Source organism: Aulostomus chinensis, chromosome 5 (assembly GCF_037954235.1).
Source record: "Aulostomus chinensis isolate RoL2024-O1b breed Wild chromosome 5, RoL_Achi_v1.0, whole genome shotgun sequence".
Classification (NCBI taxonomy): Eukaryota; Metazoa; Chordata; class Actinopteri; order Syngnathiformes; family Aulostomidae; genus Aulostomus; species Aulostomus chinensis.
Window position 1 is genome coordinate 31,385,088 of NC_141324.1, and position 20,308 is coordinate 31,405,395.

General features: G+C 47.2%; 1 protein-coding gene across 1 annotated transcript; it reads right to left on the reverse strand.

Annotated features, from left to right (window-relative positions):
* Window positions 1–158: 158 nt before the first annotated feature.
* On the reverse strand, window positions 159–13,032 carry LOC147262202 (M1-specific T cell receptor alpha chain-like). The gene is made up of 5 exons (XM_086204721.1): window positions 12,977–13,032; window positions 1,557–1,763; window positions 1,271–1,312; window positions 1,089–1,196; window positions 159–358 (listed from the first exon to the last, which is right to left on the reverse strand). Coding segments are annotated over exons 1-5 (399 nt in total). The 5' UTR covers window positions 13,017–13,032; the 3' UTR covers window positions 159–356.
* Between the last annotated feature and the right edge of the window lie 7,276 nt (window positions 13,033–20,308).

A 20,308-nucleotide genomic window follows, 5' to 3' on the forward strand; every position in this document is an offset into this window, starting at 1 on the left:
TGTCTCTGGTTTGTTGAGGGGATGTCAGACCCCCTCCCTCGCCAAAATCCCAGGGTGGCGTTCAGCCGTCTCACCATCTTACAGCAGCAGTTGAAATGCTGGCGACCATCCAAGTCTCAGCAGCACCAATAAACACAAACCCAAGTCAGCTGATCCGCCTCTCAGCGTTTATTGAGAGTGAAGGAAGGAAAATCAGACATTTACAGGAGAGAAGAGCAGAAATTCATTCATCAAAATGACAGTTTACAGAACAATGACGTGTTTCTGATGTGACGGCGTGGACACGCGTGTGAGTGGCCATGGTGACGCTGACTTTGAATCCACCATCTTTAATTTCAGGGGAGGCTCTGATGAGTTCCTGAAAGATAAGAGATGAAAGACATGTTTTCATCTTCAGTCACATGACCAGACCAGGGCACCCACTGACCACCCAGTTCCAACGACTGACGTGTCCATTATTGTGTCAAAGAGGAAATGTGTTGAGTCTCAAGGTCAAATGACGCGCTGCAGCAGCGTTGGGGTTGGGACCTGGTTCTCGGAGGTTCACATGGCTCGTGGAAACCAACTTGGGACGATAACTTGTGTCCATCATAGGAACTAGAGACACCCTACGTCCCATGAGGTGACCTAGGAAAGTGCTATGGATCTGTCCAGGCTCCGCCCCCCCACCAAGTTTGTTGGAAGTCAGCCTCATAGTTTGTTTGTGATCCTGCTGATGGACAAATGTGATGAACACGGGGGGACAGTAACGTCCCTGCACTTCCTGAGCCATGAACTCAGTGCGACTCAGTTCAGTATATTTGGTCCCTGAACCCCGTCGCTGGTTCAAGGTCATGTGATGGACACAGTGACAGTGGAGTCCAGGACAATAGAGGACAAGGTGGATCCAACAAGCAGTGGACAGCAGGAGACCACCTCAGTGTTGACGTCAGTAACACCAACAGTGAGTAACGTTGCACTACGTTAAGGTTAAACTACAAGCCGACACGCAGCGCCGCAGCCCCTGAGGTCATCGGGTTTTACTGGTGAGTACGAGACCAAGCTGCTGTTGGACTCAGGTTGGTCATGTGATCAGTGTGTGAACTCACAGTGGCTGATCCACAGCCGCAGGGTCATGAGGACATTGAAGACGATGGTCTTGAGGAAGAGCAGTCTGAGGCCGAGGACGGTCAGAGACGCCATGTTCACCATCTCATCTGCAAAGGAGAGGAAGCATGAGACCAGGCCACGGCGCCTCTTCCAGCTCTCATCAGTGATGTTCAACACAAACCTTGTTTCAGAGCCTCTTCACAGCGACCAGGCCCGCTGTCCCCTGGAGGACATGAGACACAAGAGCAGGAGCGTTAGTCGCCATGGAAACAGTCAGAAAGCATTGTTTCTGATTTTACGTGAGGGACGTCTCCGCTCTCTGACTTCATTCCCAGTTTGTCTTTCAAACAAGAGCGACTGTCCATGTCTCTTAATTCTCGTTTTCAGCCATCAGCGTGTTTTCCTCTCGTTTCCTCGGTTTTGTTCGTTGTGCTTTGACCATGAGATTTACGGCTTCGCTCTCTCACCTTGCTCACATTTGCCTTCATCTCCAGCTTGTAACTGAGCCACCTGGTTGAACAGAGAGTCGCTGGATATCCGGACGGGCTGTGAATCTCTGAAAAGGTCTCCTCTGCCAGATTGCTTGGTTGTGTTGAATCGGCTGAATCCAGTGGCCAGGCACACGCCGACGTTGTCCTTCTTCAGCTTGTAGTAGGACGCTGCGTACTCCTCCGCTGGAAAACAGGACAGCGCCACTCATGAGTGCCAGCATCGTCCTCACATGACTGTCATTTATTGGGTATCTACTTGTTCATGCCTCAGCAAACCTGGATGCAGAGATGATGGTGGAGACCCGGCACAGCTGGAGGCGCCTTTCATCCGTCAATATTTTAACTGAATTCAGATTCACTTGTTTCATTTTTGATCCTCCGTACAAGACAACGTCTTGACTCAGGATTTTCATGAGCAAAAACAGTTTTGTTTGAATCAGAATGTGATTAGCATAACTGCTAGTCTACTAGCATTTAACCCTTTCAGCACTGAAACAGAATGTTACTGAAAGCAACTCGTGCATCATTACGTGTCGTCTGAGCTGCCCTCTGCAACTGCCAATGTTTCAAATGTACAACAATCAAATACTTGTGCAAGAAATTCCTGGCCAAGTATTTGATTGAGATCTTTTGGAAACAAAAGCGCAGAATTTTGGCAGCTGAAATATGCAGAAGAATGAAAATAAGATCAAAACAGGACTCCAACTGTGCATTTGAACTGAGCCGTGGGTTCCATTTTTCTGTTGTATGAATTATAAAAAGTCGGATTTTGTTGTTGTTAATTACCACATCAGAATGCCTCTTCGCAAACATTTCTGTCTCAGAAACAAAAGAAAAAAGTGAAATAATATTTGAAGTCAGTAAACATGGTTTCCCATCATCAGGTCCAAGAAAATGAGACTGAAGCCCCGAGAGTTTAATATCATGGTTGACAGGTGGGAAATGGAATGAAAAGAACTGAATGGAGGGAAAAGTTTGTCAACTCACAGTTTTCAACTTCAACTTCAGTTCCAGCTCCAAAAAGCAGTTTTCGAGCTCTGATTATTGGAACCGATTGTTGAGGCGTTGGACAGTAACCGCGCTCTGCATCACGAACACGGTATCAAGGGACTGCACACTCGTAGCGCGTCACTTTCACTTTTTGGTTCCCAGAGACTTCCAGCGGGAACAAATCATAAACTAACGACACTGAGAAGATGAATAAAGAACAGCAGCAACGTCTCGTCCAACTTCATGGAGTAAAATGATTTGTCCTGCTCCTCACGTCATTCCGGTATTGAAGAACACGTTTTTTTTCTTCTGCGGAAAAACAAGCCAGAGCCAATAAAGGTCATAATTGTGAGTTACGCTTTCATGTCACAGCTAATTGAGACATTTTAATGTGGGTAAACAAGCCAGAGCCAAATATCATCGTTATCGCCAAGGGTGACTTTTCCTTCAAAGACGCCAGAGGTGTGAGGTTCTCCTGTATTCCTGGCTTCAAGGTGCAGCAGTGATGAGTTTGCAGATGTTAGACAGCAAAGATCAACGCTGGCCTCTAATGTCATTGTTGGCGCAGCATGTTTGTCTCCAGACCTCCTTCTTAGCACAGCTGGGATTTCACCTCTTGACTTATTGACAAATCCGGTGAGGTGGTCTGGCCATCAGAGCGCTGTATGTGCTGCGTGGGCTAAATTCACACCTTCACTCTCCATACAGATGATGCAGTTATTGCTTTGCAGCCTGCAGATATCTTTAGTTCACTTCAAGACTCCACGGGACAGCTCAGTGGAAGTAAGTCAGGTTGTATGTTGGAGCTCTCCACCTGCATCTGGCAGAGATATCGGCTACCTGTTGATCCTACAAAGACTGATCAGTCCCAACACTGTGAATTATTATTCTGATGCATGAATTTAGTTTATGGAGGCTTACATGATTGTATGATCACATGAACTCCAGGTCCGAAGGAGATTTTATAACCAGCTGCATTCACACCGTCAGCAGCCACCACACAACAAACATGGCTGAGTGTGAAAAGGTTGGATGGGTGGATGGATGATGGGTGGATGGGTGATGGTGGATGGGTGATGGTGGATGGATGATGGATGGATGGGTGATGGTGGATGGATGATGGGTGAATGGGTGATGGATGGATGGGTGATGGATGGATGGATGATGGGTGGATGGATGGATGGATGATGGATGGGTGATGGATGGATGGATGATGGATGGATGGATGATGGGTGGATGGATGATGGGTGGATGGGTGATGGATGGATGATGGATGGGTGATGGATGGATGGATGATGGATGGATGGATGATGGGTGGATGGATGATGGGTGGATGGATGATGGGTGGATGGGTGATGGATGGATGATGGATGGGTGATGGATGGATGGATGATGGGTGGATGGATGATGGGTGGATGGATGGATGGATGATGGATGATGGGTGATGGATGGATGGATGGATGGATGATGGGTGAATGGATGATGGGTGGATGGATGGGTGGATGGATGATGGGTGGATGGATGATGGATGGATGGATGATGGGTGGATGGATGGATGGATGATGGGTGGATGGATGATGGGTGGATGGATGATGGGTGGATGGGTGATGGATGGATGATGGATGGGTGATGGATGGATGGATGATGGGTGGATGGATGATGGGTGGATGGATGATGGTGGATGGATGGATGGATGATGGATGATGGGTGATGGATGGATGGATGGATGGATGATGGGTGAATGGATGATGGGTGGATGGATGGGTGGATGGATGATGGGTGGATGGATGATGGATGGATGGATGATGGGTGGATGGATGGATGGATGATGGGTGGATGGATGGATGGATGATGGGTGGATGGGATGGATGGATGATGGGTGGATGGATGGATGGATGATGGGTGGATGGATGGATGGATGATGGGTGGATGGATGGATGGATGATGGGTGGATGGATGGATGGATGATGGGTGGATGGGATGGATAGGCCAACTAATAAGCAGCCATAATGTGTCCTACCATAGCTATGCAGACGACACTCAGATCTATGTGTCTCTGACAGCAGGTGAACATGGACCTGTGGATTCACTCTTCCACTGCATCCAACATATAAGCATGTGGATGCAAAACAACTTTCTCCAGCTAAACTCAGAAAAAACGGAATTAATCGTTTTTGGGCCACAGAAGCAAAGAGAAAGTGTGATCAGTCACCTTGAATCCCTTTCTCTAAAACCAAAACAACAGGTTAGAAATCTGGGGGTAATATTGGACTCAGATCTGAACTTTACAGCCACATAAAGTCAGTAATATCAGCAGCCTTTTACCATCTAAAAAACATTGCCAAAATCAGAGGTATAGTGTCTGAACCAGACTTGGACAGACTAATCCATGCATTTGTCTCCAGTAGGTTAGACTACTGTAACGGCCTGCTCACTGGTATCTCTAAACAAGCTGTTAAACAACTACAATACATTCAGAACGCTACAGCTCGAGTCCTGACTAGAACCAGGAAATACGACCATATTAGTCCAGTGCTCAGATCTCTGCACTGGCTTCCTGTTGCTCAGAGAATAGACTTTAAGACAGCTCTGCTTGTATACAAGTCTCTTCATGGTCAAGCACCAAAGTACATCTCTGACATGTTAGACCCATATGAGCCCTCCAGGTCTCTGAGAACCTCAGGTAGAGGTCTCCTACAAGGGCCCAGAGTCAGGACTAAACATGGTGAAGCTACTTTCCAGTTTTCTGCAGCTAAAATCTGGAACAGTCTTCCAGAAAATGTGAGACAGGTATCAACTGTGACAACGTTTAAGAACAGGCTGAAAACTACTCTGTTCAGTCGTGCATACGACAGCTGAAAGTATTTTATCTGCACTCGTCTCCTTTTCTTCAAATTAATGATTCTATTTATGTTTTATGATTTTATCTGCCTTTTTGTGATTTTAAGATTTTTCTGCAACTGTAAAGCACTTTGAGTTGCCATGTGTATGAATTGTGCTCTACAAATAAACTTGCCTTGCCTTGGATGATGGGTGGATGGATGATGGATGATGGATGGATGGATGATGGGTGGATGGATGATGGATGGATGGATGATGGGTGGATGGATGGATGGATGATGGGTGGATGGATGATGGATGGATGGATGATGGGTGGATGGATGATGGATGGATGGATGATGGGTGGATGATGGATGGATGGATGGATGATGGATGGGAGATGGATGGATGGATGATGGATGGATGGATGGATGATGGATGGATGGATGATGGGTGGATGATGGATGGGAGATGGATGGATGGATGATGGATGGATGGATGGATGGATGGATGGATGATGGATGGATGGATGATGGGTGGATGATGGATGGATGATGGATGGATGGATGGATGATGGGTGATGATGGATGATGGATGGGTGATGGATGGATGGATGATGGGTGATGGATGGATGATGTATGATGGATGGATGGATGGATGATGGGTGATGATGGGTGGATGGATGATGGATGGGTGATGGATGGATGATGGATGATGGGTGATGATGGGTGATGGATGATGGATGGATGATGGATGGATGGATGGATGATGGGTGATGATGGGTGGATGGATGATGGATGGGTGATGGATGGATGATGGATGATGGGTGATGATGGGTGATGGATGATGGATGGATGATGGATGATGGATGGATGGATGGATGATGGGTGATGATGGGTGGATGGATGATGGATGGGTGATGGATGGATGATGGGTGATGATGGATGATGGATGGGTGATGGATGATGGATGGGTGATGGATGGATGATGGGTGTGTCAGTGGTGACCAAGAGAGGTGGAGGGTGAACGATGAGCAGGGATCAAGAATCAGAACTGAACTGAACTGAACTGCGTTCTTCTGGTTGTCAGAATCCAACATTTACCCATAAGGAGGACGAGTGGTCGGTCTCACCGGGACTAGAACTGAACTGACTGGACTGCATGACGGTATTCTGGGAATGGTAAGAAGTTCCATGCAAATTTACACTGCATGTTGATGATGTAAACATTCCCAGACGATAAACTGCAGCCTGGTTTGCAGCCCACAGCTTCCACTCACTGTCGTGGACGACGAGGTCCTGCTGGATTCGCTGGCTGCCCTTTGAGGTCACCCAGCTCAGGAGGCCTTCAGTCAGCACGTTGCTTCATGTTTGCTACATTTTAACATTTCCACAATTAAAAAAATTAAGTGGCTGTGCATCTCTTTTCATTTTTTTACATTTTCTTTGTGTAGTTTTTTTGATCTTGATTTAAAAGGATGATTCTGAAGTGGGATTATTTTGTTGTCTCGACTTTTTATGTCAGTGTAAAAAGCTATCGCTGATTGATTAGCAACTTATACACTCAGTTAAATGAAGGGCTGGTCGTTTCGTTTGTGTCGTGTGACTGACAGTGAACGCACCGTCACTGAGTGGAACATCCTGACATGACACGGGGTTTTGGCGAAGCTGCGCTGTGAATTGTAAATTGTTGCTTTCAAATTTGTCCACACTTTGGCGTGAAAGTTTGACTGAATTCAGGACACGGTTGTAAAAAAGAGCAACGCCTCTGTTATTTTTGGCTCCTGTCTGTGAAAACATTGAAGCAGTCGTGCTTTTTGGTTTGGTGCTGGGACTTCAAGTGAATCGTCTTACTGTGGTGGGTTTTCAGCTCAGTCCCTCGTCCAGAGAGAAGCCGTCTCGTTCTACCAGTCCCACATCAAAAGCTCTCCTGACACCAACACTCCAGCCTCTCATTTTCTCTGTGCAAAACTGAAACAACAACAAATAACCCATCTGTTCGTGTGGACGTCTCCGACCCTCCAGTATGTCATCTGATTTATTGACCTTAAATCAGCGACATCACGTTATCGGGCTGCAGACGATCCTAATTCCTAGTAACCACACTGAAAACATATTCATTACCATTTAGAACCGCGTGTAGATCATTTTTAGTTAATAACGGTGTACGAGCTGCAAGTGGCTTTTGTCATTGGGATCATGAATCTTCACTCACTGTCGTGGACGAGGAGCTTCATCCCAGGGCCCAACTGGAGCTTCTGGTAATTGTTGGTCACACAGTGTAAGAAGGCCTGTCAATAATTCCGATGCTCCTTTACGAGCAACTAAACTCTCCCTATGTTTCTAAGCCCACCGCCATGTTGGTGAACATGTGTTACAGGGTGGAAACACCCTAACTGGGTAATGGCGGGTGCGAACGCTGTCGTACACAAATGAAAGCAGGGATGTGGCGAGCATGTCCAGGTAATCGCTGACCTCCTGATTTGACCAAATGTTGTTGAAAAATGTTTCTGCATTTTCTAACGTAGAGCTGAGTGTCGTCATGACGATGAAATAAGAAGGCAGGGGTTCGCTTGTTGTCCTCTTACTGCTCCGTACGATCACTTTGTTTCCTTTTCCAAAAGGCAGCGTCCAGGACGACCCTGTCACACCGTGACTCTGATCCAGACAACAACTACATGCAGCCTCATGATGGAGAGCTGCTCACATGACACATGGAACGTTTGCCGTCGGAGAGAAAACCATTCAACGCTGAGCATTCTCAAGACAAACTGGGAATTCATCGTATGATCGCACAACCTCTTTGCTGCTTGAATTTCTCTAAAACACTAAACCTCCACTGAAAATGGATAGAAGAAAGAAACAAAATGATCACTACAAATTTCGTCTAGGTTATATTTGACTTCAGTCCGACTGTATTTAATCTACTCATGCAGAAGGAAGACTCACGAATGTCCACCGACCAATCAGCGACTGCAGCTGTCCAAAGACACTGTTTCTTACTTGAATCTACATGTAGAAACGTTCCGGTGCTGAAGAGGAGCTTCAGTCCTGCGTTCCCACACTGGAAACAGACCTGACAAAAACAACTGCCTTGTCAGGACACTGCCCTGGAAGCTCAGAAGAGAGGTCAACTGGACAAACACCCAGGGGCACATTTGAGAGCTAAATGGGTGAACTGTCATCAGACATCCTGCTGAAAACATCCAGTTCACCTGGACGGTCACCAGGAGCAACGGGGGGTTCAGTGTCTTGCTCCAAATTAGTGAGAAGAGCTGAAAGTCGACTTCGGCACTAAAACTCCCTCCTCATTTTACACAGAGCTGATGGACGAGCGCCGACCAGCCAAGAGTAAATCCTTGACCCTTTCCCAGGCGTCACGACGCCTCCAACTCAGCTTGACCGAGCGAGTGTCACGTTTCTACCTGCTCCAGTATTTCTCTGTGTGTTCAAACCAAATATTGTGGAAATGTTAATGGCCTCTATTAACACTTACTGGGTTCAATGGTTAATCTGGTTCCTCCTCCAAACATCATTTTATATCCACCAGCAGACATCACACCACACGAAGCGCCACAGCACAAACGTGTCCTCACTGTCACTGCGCCAGTGTCAATAAAGGTTGAATAACGCTACTTGACCTCATGCTGATGACGTCACACTTCAACTTCCCTCTGTAAACCAGCCTTTAAATGTCTGATGAAGGTTCGAGTGCTGGGACTCACTGGTGGTAACGTGCAGTTTGGTTCCTCGTCCAAAGATCAACTTGGCACCAGAAAACGTCCCACCGTCTCAAACCTCCGTCCACCAACATCAGCCTCGTTTGACTCGATTTGTGACGCTTCATTTAGAAATCTGACAACTTACTTGATGTAACACTGACTTTTGTGCCGTGACCAAAGAGGAGTTTTGAGTTCCCGTAGCCGGACACACTCAGAGAAATCAAGCTGCGTAAACCCCTCAGCCCCCAGAGCAGGACGCTTTTGTCCTGAAACTCTACTTCTGCTCTATAAATATTTACAGGTGAAAAGAAAATGTATTTTCCTGACAAACATTTTGTATTGAGCTCAACAGAAAAGGACCTTCGTCACCCAAAATAAGAAATGCTACAGCTAAAGTCTGATCATTGGGTTTATCCAGGAGACAAAACATCTGAATTCGCTCCTTCTACCTAATTTAAGTTAAATCAAATAAGATATTATTATCAACAACTGAAGGAAGTCACTTACGCGACTCCACCTTCAGTTTTGTCCCAACTCCAAAGATGAACTTGATCCTAGAACCCTTCACACCGTGAGGACTAGCTGACGTAAACACCGGTGCATTCAGAGGCACCAAGTCTGAGGCCACTGCGCTTCTCTGCATCCGTTTGCTCAACTGGGTTGCATCATTTTAAATTATGAAACAATTCCAAGAGTCACTTGTGGATGCACACATTCATTCAGCCTCTAAACACTGGTTATTTGGGAAGGTTATTTTTAAAAAGTTGCATCAGTGAACACATGAATCCCATCAGCTCTCCATAAATATCAGAAGCCACTGGTTTCATTTGAGGCGGTTCTTGTAGAGATCCGTACGCTCGCCTCGTGACAACCCTGTCAGTCAACACGCCTGTTTAGGTGTCTGGACGCCAGTCACACTTCCACATCTAGGATTTATTCATTTCCAGCGTCCTGAGGAGGTTTGCTGAGCCACAAAGACAGACTTAAAAGACAACGATATTTCTAAGTTTACTTACTGGAAACGACCACCAGTTGAATGCCAGAGCCAAAGAGGAGTTTAGAAGCTCCAGAGTACGACACACTCTGAGAAAGCCAAACACACAAACCCAGACATGGCGCCTCCGGGACTGAGCTGCTGCCTAAAGTCTGTCGTGGTACACTTGAAGGTGTGAAGCCTTTCAGAGCAAAACACCACAGCAATTACATTTGTGCTGATGTTCCAGAGCAAGATGGATGCCCGTCTGGTCCTGACGCGTTTCTACCGTGTTCAGCCGGGTGTCGATCCATCGTCAGACCTCTGTGAAAAATGGGTTCCACTAATTGATGGCATAATGTGTTATTTGTGTATTGAACTGTTCGATGTAAGAAAGAAACTGTGGGAGATGCTGCTTACACAGCTTCCTACTGAAGACGCAGAACAACACGCTACTGTTACATGTGAAGTGCACGTGCTACATGTGCTGGAAGAAAAAGAAGACAGCACGAAAGCTCTCGATGTTACAGCCTGTTCCTGTTTCGTTTCATACATACAAAGTGTATGTGTGTGTACATATGAAATGATTAAAGTCAATAAAGGCTAGAACAGAACTGCAGCTCTTGAACTACTTTAAAAGAGACAGTGGTACTCACTGGATTCAACAGTCACCTGAATTCCTTCACTGAAAACTAATTTTTCAGTTCCAGTTGCAGTCACACGGTGTCTGAGTCCTCGACAACAACCACAGCACTGATGCGCATCATCACACCATCCACATACCGCTTCATACCAGCGACGACAACAATGACCGTGATCATGTGACTGGTTTCCTTCAGCTACTTTAGGAATCCAAACCATTCCAGATTTTAAAAACTCCAGGAAACCCATTGTTTCACCTGGTTTTGTCAATGATTGTGGGTGAATTTATTGCATAACACATCCTATTTTAGTGTGTGTCTTTGTTCGTAGGTTGTTAATTTGATACTTGCGCATTTTATCACAGATTAAAAAGACACAATACAGGATGCAATACAAGAAAAAGTTGTGTGCGTGGGTGTAATCGAGTGGGAAAGGCTCAGGTTGATGATTCAGGATTGTTTTGTCAAGCTGTTAAATTGGGGCCACAGTCCTGCTAATTGATAAGAATGATGCGGACAGAGGTGAACCTGTTCAGATGTTAGCGCTGATACTCACGGCTCTCTACAGATAATTTAGCTCCTGCTCCAAACATCACCCTCCAGCTTCCAAGAGTCCCACAGAGGATTGCATCTGAACGCTAAGCAGCTCCACACCAACAGGGACTATTGGCCTTTTGTTCGCTCACTTTGTTGTTTTTCTCCTCAGTTTCTGCTTCCATGTTCAGATACTAATACAGTTGGATTTATTTCCAGATAATTCTAAAATATCAAGCTGGCAGATATTCAAAAGTACCGATAATAATGTTCATCCAATTCTTGTCTGGTACAGATGACCTGACTGCCCCGGGCTGAGTTGAATTCCTCCACCAAATGTGATCTTGGACTAGAACTTTTTGTTGTCCTCTCAATGACTGACGCAGGAAGACGTTGGCTGATGATTCATGGTCATCGCCGGGGGCTGAAATTGTCTGCAGACCGCGATGAGAGAGGCATCATTCTCGTTCATAAATTGTTGATGTAGGATTTGAACCAAATGTTGTGAATTCGTGAGCTGACCACGGCTGAGGAGGCGCATTCAATCAGATGACCTCCTCTTTGAAGGCTTCAGTGAAAGGAACTTGATGGTTTCTAACTTAGTATTTTTTTATGTCCCCACACACGAACATCCTCAGTGGTTTGGAGATAGTTTTCAAATATACTTACTGGTTTCAATGTTCAGTCTGACACCAGAACCAAAGATCAGCTTGTTTGCTCCAGTATTCACACAACACGAAATCGCAGTACGTAAATACTCCCATGAGCGGTGAAGCCTCTCACAGCTCAAGTCCTATCGTCTTCTTGCTTGTTTACAATATAAACTGTGTAACTGTTGTGTCTACAGATTATTAAAATTATGTGTGGCGTGTTTGAGATGCTGGTAAATGATAGTTAAACAATAATAAGCGCTGACTATCGATGAATTCGACAGGAGCTGACAGTCACTCAGAACCGTCTCTCTTCACGTCTATCAAGGTTTTCAGAGCTCATGAAGTGCAGTTCTTGCGCTGGTAAAGAGTCGGTGATAAACGCAACCACATCGTCATCAGCATACGGTCGCACACGCCAGGGAGTCTCTAAAATACTCAAACTGAATATGAACATAACACGACTGCTGTATGACGAAGACCGTCCCTCCCAGAGGGTTAGCGCCTGTTTCTCTTTTCTTTTGGACAACAACAAAACCGGCTCGTTGAGCCCAGGACTTGGCCCAACCGCCCACTGATTATTTCAAAATGCTTCCATGTGAACTGATTTGGATCAATCGATAGACATTCTAGCCTTTAAGCAGCTACGAACATTAGTTACACAGTAACGAGATTTACTAATGTAAGAGTTCACATCTCATTTACATCTCTGAACAGTTCATCAATTTGGACAACCACTGTTAGAACCCTCTACCTGCTCGCCGGCTGAAGACTCCTTGAAGATGCAGATGTGGTTTGGAGCTTAAATGACTAACTTGTTGACATTTCAAGCCGAAAGTCAACCCAATGCGTAAAAATGTTGGTGTACAGTGTAGGGACCCTGACAGAGCTGTGAATAGAGCGTCAAATGTTCACCACAGCAGGAAGCAGGCTGACTTACTGGCAACAACCTGGAATTCAGAACCTCTTCCAGAGATCCTCCTGTTACCAGTCACACAGGCTGTCAAAGAAGAGTCAAAGAAGGCGCCCCCAGATGCGACCATACAAAGATCTCTCCAAGTACTTACTTGCCTCAATGTGTAAACTGGTTCCCTGTCCAAAGTTCATCTTCAACTGGTTCCCAGTAGTCACACAACACGGCGCTCCACAGCACAAACCCACTCACCCCGACTGTTTCACGATCACGTTTGACTTCATCTAGAGAACAGGCCATCGTAGTAATAATACTACACATTCAAGTAGTATTATATATATATATACATACATATATATATATATATGTATATGTATATATATATATATATATATATATATATACATATATATATATATACATATGTATGTATGTATGTATGTATAGTATTTAGACTCTTCAGGCCTCCATGACCACATTCCAATGGCCATTAAAAACGAAGAGCAGTATGGTTATGATTTGATTATGTCACTGAGACTGTCAATCAACCTTCCGGCCGTTCAAACATTAATGACAGACAGGTGGTTGAGAACTTACTGGACTCAACGATTAACCTGCTGGCGCCTCCAAAGACCAGCTTGTATCCAGCAGTCACACAACACGACACTCCACAGCACAAAGCACCTCCTCATTTTACACAGAGCTGATGGACGAGCGCCGACCAGCCAAGAGTAAATCCTTGACCCTTTCCCAGACGTCACGACGCCTCCAACTCAGCTTGACCGAGCGAGTGTCACGTTTCTACCTGCTCCAGTATTTCTCTGTGTGTTCAAACCAAATATTGTGGAAATGTTAATGGCCTCTATTAACACTTACTGGGTTCAATGGTTAATCTGGTTCCTCCTCCAAACATCATTTTATATCCACCAGCAGACATCACACCACACGAAGCGCCACAGCACAAACGTGTCCTCACTGTCACTGCGCCAGTGTCAATAAAGGTTGAATAACGCTACTTGACCTCATGCTGATGACGTCACACTTCAACTTCCCTCTGTAAACCAGCCTTTAAATGTCTGATGAAGGTTCGAGTGCTGGGACTCACTGGTGGTAACGTGCAGTTTGGTTCCTCGTCCAAAGATCAACTTGGCACCAGAAAACGTCCCACCGTCTCAAACCTCCGTCCACCAACATCAGCCTCGTTTGACTCGATTTGTGACGCTTCATTTAGAAATCTGACAACTTACTTGATGTAACACTGACTTTTGTGCCGTGACCAAAGAGGAGTTTAGAAGCTCCAGAGTACGACACACTCTGAGAAAGCCAAACACACAAACCCAGACATGGCGCCTCCGGGACTGAGCTGCTGCCTAAAGTCTGTCGTGGTACACTTGAAGGTGTGAAGCCTTTCAGAGCAAAACACCACAGCAAATAAATTTTTGCAGATTGGTTCCTCGTCCAAAGATCAACTTGGCACCAGAAAACGTCCCACCGTCTCAAACCTCCGTCCACCAACACCAGCCTCGTTTGACTCGATTTGATTTGTGAAGCTTCATTTAGAAATCTGAGCAGGCAAATGAATCTTTGTCATCCCAGCTTCCCTGGTCAGAGACCCAATATTCACTTACTGGCCTCAGTAGTTAATCTGGTTCCTCCACCTAAGGTCATCTTATTGAATCCCCCACCAGCATTCACACAACATGAGGCTCCACTACACAAACTCAGCAGGCAAACTGAACCAGACTCCATTCAGAAGAACACCCTTCAAATATCCAGACTAATCTAGATTACGACTCAACTGTCCACAGTCCAAAGCTGCTTTTCCTACGACACATAAATGTTCCTAAGAATCTTTGATATTCCAGATATGTTCACTTTGATTTAAAAGATATTTCTTCAACAGATAAAACTAGACCTAATAAAACCCGGAGAAGGACTAAAGAAATGTTAGCAAAATGTCTGGAGATGATATGACAATAATTTCTACTTCAAACGTCTCTACAGCGGCTGGCTCCGAAACTCACGAACTGTCCCTTTCATTCCTGAGGCTGCTCTGGGTTCGTCCTTCTCCCCATCACATCAGCGGCGCCACGATATTCTGATAGCTGCCATCTGGGTTTGATCATCACCATCATCATCATCACCACACCACATCCAAACTTGTGGCTTCATTTTCTCAAAGAAATTGTGTTGATGGATAAAGATCAAGATAATCTCAGTAACAATAATAATAATAATAATAATAATAATAATTGAGGTTTTATTTCGATCCCATCGTGTTCATGTGTATTTTATAGTTTCATCTCACCTGAATTAACAGTCAGCAGCGTTCCTCTCCCAAAAAACAGTCTTTGGGTGTTTCCTGTGCCACTGTGAGTCACAGCTGGCCTAAAACCTCACATGTAACTTTCATCTCAACTTTAACTCCAACCAAGATGAACCCTCAGACTGAGTTACGTCTCTCCAGCTGAGTCAGCAGGGGACGTGGGCTCGATTCCCACTGAGAGCTTCAAACAGCCAACACAAACCGCCAGTGTCCAGATTAAATATTGAGATTAGCCTTAAACCCTCTTGACATTGATTTGATCCTTGCGTCTCTAAAGGCACAAACATCTGTTGAACTTACTGGTCTGAACAGTCAGGGTTGTTCCGCTTCCAAACACAGTTGTGTAGCGTCCCTGAGTCACACTGACACACACACCACCACAAAAACCAGAGGCTGAGCACGTCTCCCGCCCTCCACTGCCATTCCTTCACACGGGTATTTGAAAGGGCACACACACACACACACACACACACATGCACACACACACACAAACACCTGATCTACTAATGAGACAAATATTCATTCGTATCCTGGCAGGTTCCCTCTGACTTTGTCAGGTTTCAAACAGTTGAAATCCGCCTGACGGTTTTCTGTCCATCGTCAAAGTCCCTCATCGAGATTTCTGTTTCATTTCTAAACGTGAATCATTCGACCACAAAGTCCGATAAATGTCTGAAGTCATCGTTTCCTCCCCACAGCTTCATTCAAATGAAGAAAACTCCTGATAGTTCACCTTTAACGCGTCCCCATCTTAAGACGAAGATTCACGTCACCAATCAGGGAAAAACATTCTGATCTCAGTCTTTGTTTCAACCGACAACCCCAACCTGACCGAGCTCCAACACACCGACTCTCAGGATGAATCTGTGGTACAGTTCAACGCTCATGATTTGTCAACTCACCAGTTTCAACTGTCAGTTTAGTTCCACCGCCAAAGTGAAATGGTTGAGCCCCTGATCGTTCCCACTGTGGCTCACAGCGCGACCGATACTGACAGCTGACTGGGACGTTTGCGCTCTTTATTTATGCAAATGATGCTTTCAAAAATTTCAGGTTATTTTCTTGTCATTTGTTTTCCAATCAACTGAGTTCTTGTAAAGTCATTATCATTCCTTCATGCTTTCATTTGTCTATTTATGAAGTTACATATCAATCACCTACAAACGTGGAATATGTCCTCCTAAAAATCTACAAATCAAAAACCTTTTTTACCCGTCTCAAAAGTCAGCTTGGCTCTGCTGCTGAAGTCAGTTGTGCCGGCTGGCGATCTTCACACGCTGGACAAAGCGCCGTCATCCAGTACGACTTGCTTCCCCCTCATCTTGACTCGTTGCAGTTTGACTGACATTACGGGGCTTTAAAACTCCCCAGCAGGCCCTTGACAGAAGAAGCTCCAACATATTTGCTCCACACATCCATAACAAATGACATGACTCAACTCAAGCTCCTGGTCCTCCGCAGCCACGGGAACGAACTGCTCATCATCACCGCGGAGACCAGCAGAGACCAGCCACATCCCCGCGGAGACCAGCAGAGACCAGCCACATCCCCGCGGAGACAAGCAGAGACCAGCCACATCCCCACGGAGACCAGCAGAGACCAGTCACATCCCTGCGGAGACCAGCCACATCACCGCGGAGACCAGCCACATCCCCGCGGAGACCAGCAGAGACCAGCCACATCCCTGCGGAGACCAGCCACATCCCCGCGGAGACCAGCAGAGACCAGTCACATCCCCACGGAGACCAGCAGAGACCAGTCACATCCCTGCGGAGACCAGCCACATCCCCGCGGAGACCAGCAGAGACCAGTCACATCCCCACGGAGACCAGCAGAGACCAGCCACATCACCGCAGAGACCAGCAGAGACCAGTCACATCACCGCAGAGACCAGCTACATCCCCACGGAGACCAGCAGAGACCAGCAGAGACCAGCCACATCCCCGCGGAGACCAGCAGAGACCAGTCACATCCCCGCGGAGACCAGCCACATCACCGCGGAGACCAGCAGAGACCAGCCACATCCCCGCGGAGACCAGCAGAGACCAGCCACATCCCCGCGGAGACCAGCAGAGACCAGCCACATCCCCCCGGAGACCAGCAGAGACCAGTCACATCCCTGCGGAGACCAGCCACATCCCCGCGGAGACCAGCAGAGACCAGCAGAGACCAGCCACATCCCAGCGGAGACCAGCAGAGACCAGCAGAGACCAGCCACATCCCCGCGGAGACCAGCAGAGACCAGTCACATCCCCGCGGAGACCAGCCACATCACCGCGGAGACCAGCAGAGACCAGCCACATCCCCGCGGAGACCAGCAGAGACCAGCCACATCCCCACAGAGACCAGCCACATCCCCCCGGAGACCAGCAGAGACCAGTCACATCCCTGCGGAGACCAGCCACATCCCCGCGGAGACCAGCAGAGACCAGCCACATCCCCGCGGAGACCAGCAGAGACCAGCCACATCACCGCAGAGACCAGCAGAGACCAGCCACATCCCCGCGGAGACCAGCAGAGACCAGCCACAGAGGTGACACGAGCCTGAAGTATTTGTCTAGTTTGGAGGATCCGACGGCGCTTCAGGCTCCTCTACCGAAACACCTTCCTGAGCTGAGTCCAGGTCCTGGTGTCTGGTCGGCATCATGAGTCCTCTTCAGCATCTTGTCCTCTGACATCACAACTCTTCCTCAGCTGCATTTATAGTTTGTGGGTCTGGCAGGAAGGAAGGAGCAGAACTTGTGTGAACTAGTGTGACCTGGTGTGACCTGGTTCTGAATGGCACCTGCAGCTGAGACATCAGGAGACTCAGCGTCTAGATTGATTTCCCAGCGTCTCAGTGGTTTTACAGCAACATGGCCGACTTTGTGCAGATGCATGTTGATGATTCCGTTGTCCAGACCAGAGGTTCTGACACCTTGTGAACCAAGTTCCACCTCCAAGTAGAACCATGGTGACCACAGTTGAACTAGCGTGGCGTGACAAGTTTCTTTAGCTCAAGCAGGGGGCCAGCATGGTTCCTCAGGGGGCCACACTGGCTGGATTGAGTCTGTGAGGGAGGGGCTACAAATCAGCCAATCAGAGGGACGCATGAGACACACCTGCTAGAATATGAAGTCTCTGAACTGGTTTAACAGGTAACAGTTATTAAATAAATATATATATTTACATATGTTTATGTTTTGATCACTGATCAAACACACTGAATTATCTTTTAGATGTATGAAAATAATAAGTGGGCGGAGCCTCTGATATCAGGGCTCTCATGGCTGATGGAGGAATATGTGACATCAGCAGACAGCTGGAAACTCTGCTGGAGAAACCATAGTTGTAGTACACACTAAATATGAGCTACTTACACACTCAGTGGATGGATGGGTGGGTGATGGATGTGTGGGTGATGGATGGATGGGTGGGTGATGGATGTGTGGGTGATGGATGGGTGGGTGGGTGATGGATGTGTGGGTGATGGATGGGTGGGTGGGTGATGGATGTGTGGGTGATGGATGGATGTGTGGGTGATGGATGGGTGGGTGATGGATGGATGGGTGGGTGATGGATGTGTGGGTGATGGATGGATGGGTGGGTGATGGATGGATGGGTGGGTGATGGATGTGTGGGTGATGGATGTGTGGGTGATGGATGGATGGGTGGGTGATGGATGGATGTGTGGGTGATGGATGGATGGGTGGGTGATGGATGTGTGGGTGATGGATGGATGGGTGGGTGATGGATGTGTGGGTGATGGATGGGTGGGTGATAGATGTGTGGGTGATGGATGGGTGGGTGATGGATGTGTGGGTGATGGATGGATGGGTGGGTGATGGATGGATGGATGGGTGGGTGATGGATGGGTGGGTGATGGATGGGTGGGTGATGGATGTGTGGGTGATGGATGGATGGGTGGCTGATGGATGGATGTGTGGGTGATGGATGGGTGGGTGATGGATGTGTGGGTGATGGATGGATGGGTGGGTGATGGATGTGTGGGTGATGGATGGATGTGTGGGTGATGGATGGGTGGGTGATGGATGGATGGGTGGGTGATGGATGGGTGGGTGATGGATGGATGTGTGGGTGATGGATGGGTGGGTGATGGATGGATGGGTGGGTGATGGATGTGTGGGTGATGGATGGGTGGGTGATGGATGTGTGGGTGATGGATGGATGGGTGGCTGATGGATGGATGTGTGGGTGATGGATGGGTGGGTGATGGATGGGTGGGTGATGGATGGATGTGTGGGTGATGGATGGGTGGGTGATGGATGGATGGGTGGGTGATGGATGGGTGGGTGATGGATGGATGTGTGGGTGATGGATGGGTGGGTGATGGATGGATGTGTGGGTGATGGATGTGTGGGTGATGGATGGATGTGTGGGTGATGGATGGGTGGGTGATGGATGGATGTGTGGGTGATGGATGGGTGGGTGATGGATGGATGGGTGGGTGATGGATGGGTGGGTGATGGATGGATGTGTGGGTGATGGATGTGTGGGTGATGGATGGATGTGTGGGTGATGGATGTGTGGGTGATGGATGGATGTGTGGGTGATGGATGGGTGGGTGATGGATGGATGTGTGGGTGATGGATGGGTGGGTGATGGATGGATGTGTGGGTGATGGATGGGTGGGTGATGGATGGGTGGGTGATGGATGGATGTGTGGGTGATGGATGATGCGTGGATGGACTTGAGACTCTTTCAAGTCAATTTTCACTTTCTAGACATGAAAATCTTTATTGGAGCCACCAAAGTGAAACGTCCAGACTGGCGTGTGAGGAGCAGCCATCATGAGTTGCTCTTGAAAACACGCCAGGTCCCTAAAACACCTTTTGATGGTGATCAATGGCAGGGTCTCTCAATCGGATGTCCCAGGACCACCGGTGGTCCTTGACAGTTTGATTCCATTTGTATTTAAATACACACACACACACACACACACACACACACACACAGAATGTGGCCTCCGCCACTATTGTTACAAACACTGGAACATGACTCGCTCAGGTGGTTGAGTTGTTAGTGTCTCATACACAACTGATGTTGGTTCAAATCCCAGCCGGAGGACCCTTGCTGCAGTCCCCCCCCCCCCCCCCGTTTACTGTCAAATAAAGGTATCTATGCCAAAACAGAAATATTAGAACATTTATATTTTGCTTT

Bases quoted from the DNA above. Each gene is read 5' to 3' on its own strand.
- LOC147262202 (XM_086204721.1), bottom strand. From the start codon at position 13,016: ATGAACTTTGGACAGGGAACCAGTTTACACATTGAGGCAA. The intron at 1,313-1,556 runs GTGAGAGAGCGA...CATGTCCTCCAG, and splicing joins TGAAGGCAAATGTGAGCAAG to GGGACAGCGGGCCTGGTCGC. The intron at 1,197-1,270 runs GTTTGTGTTGAA...TCTCCTTTGCAG, and splicing joins TGAAGAGGCTCTGAAACAAG to ATGAGATGGTGAACATGGCG.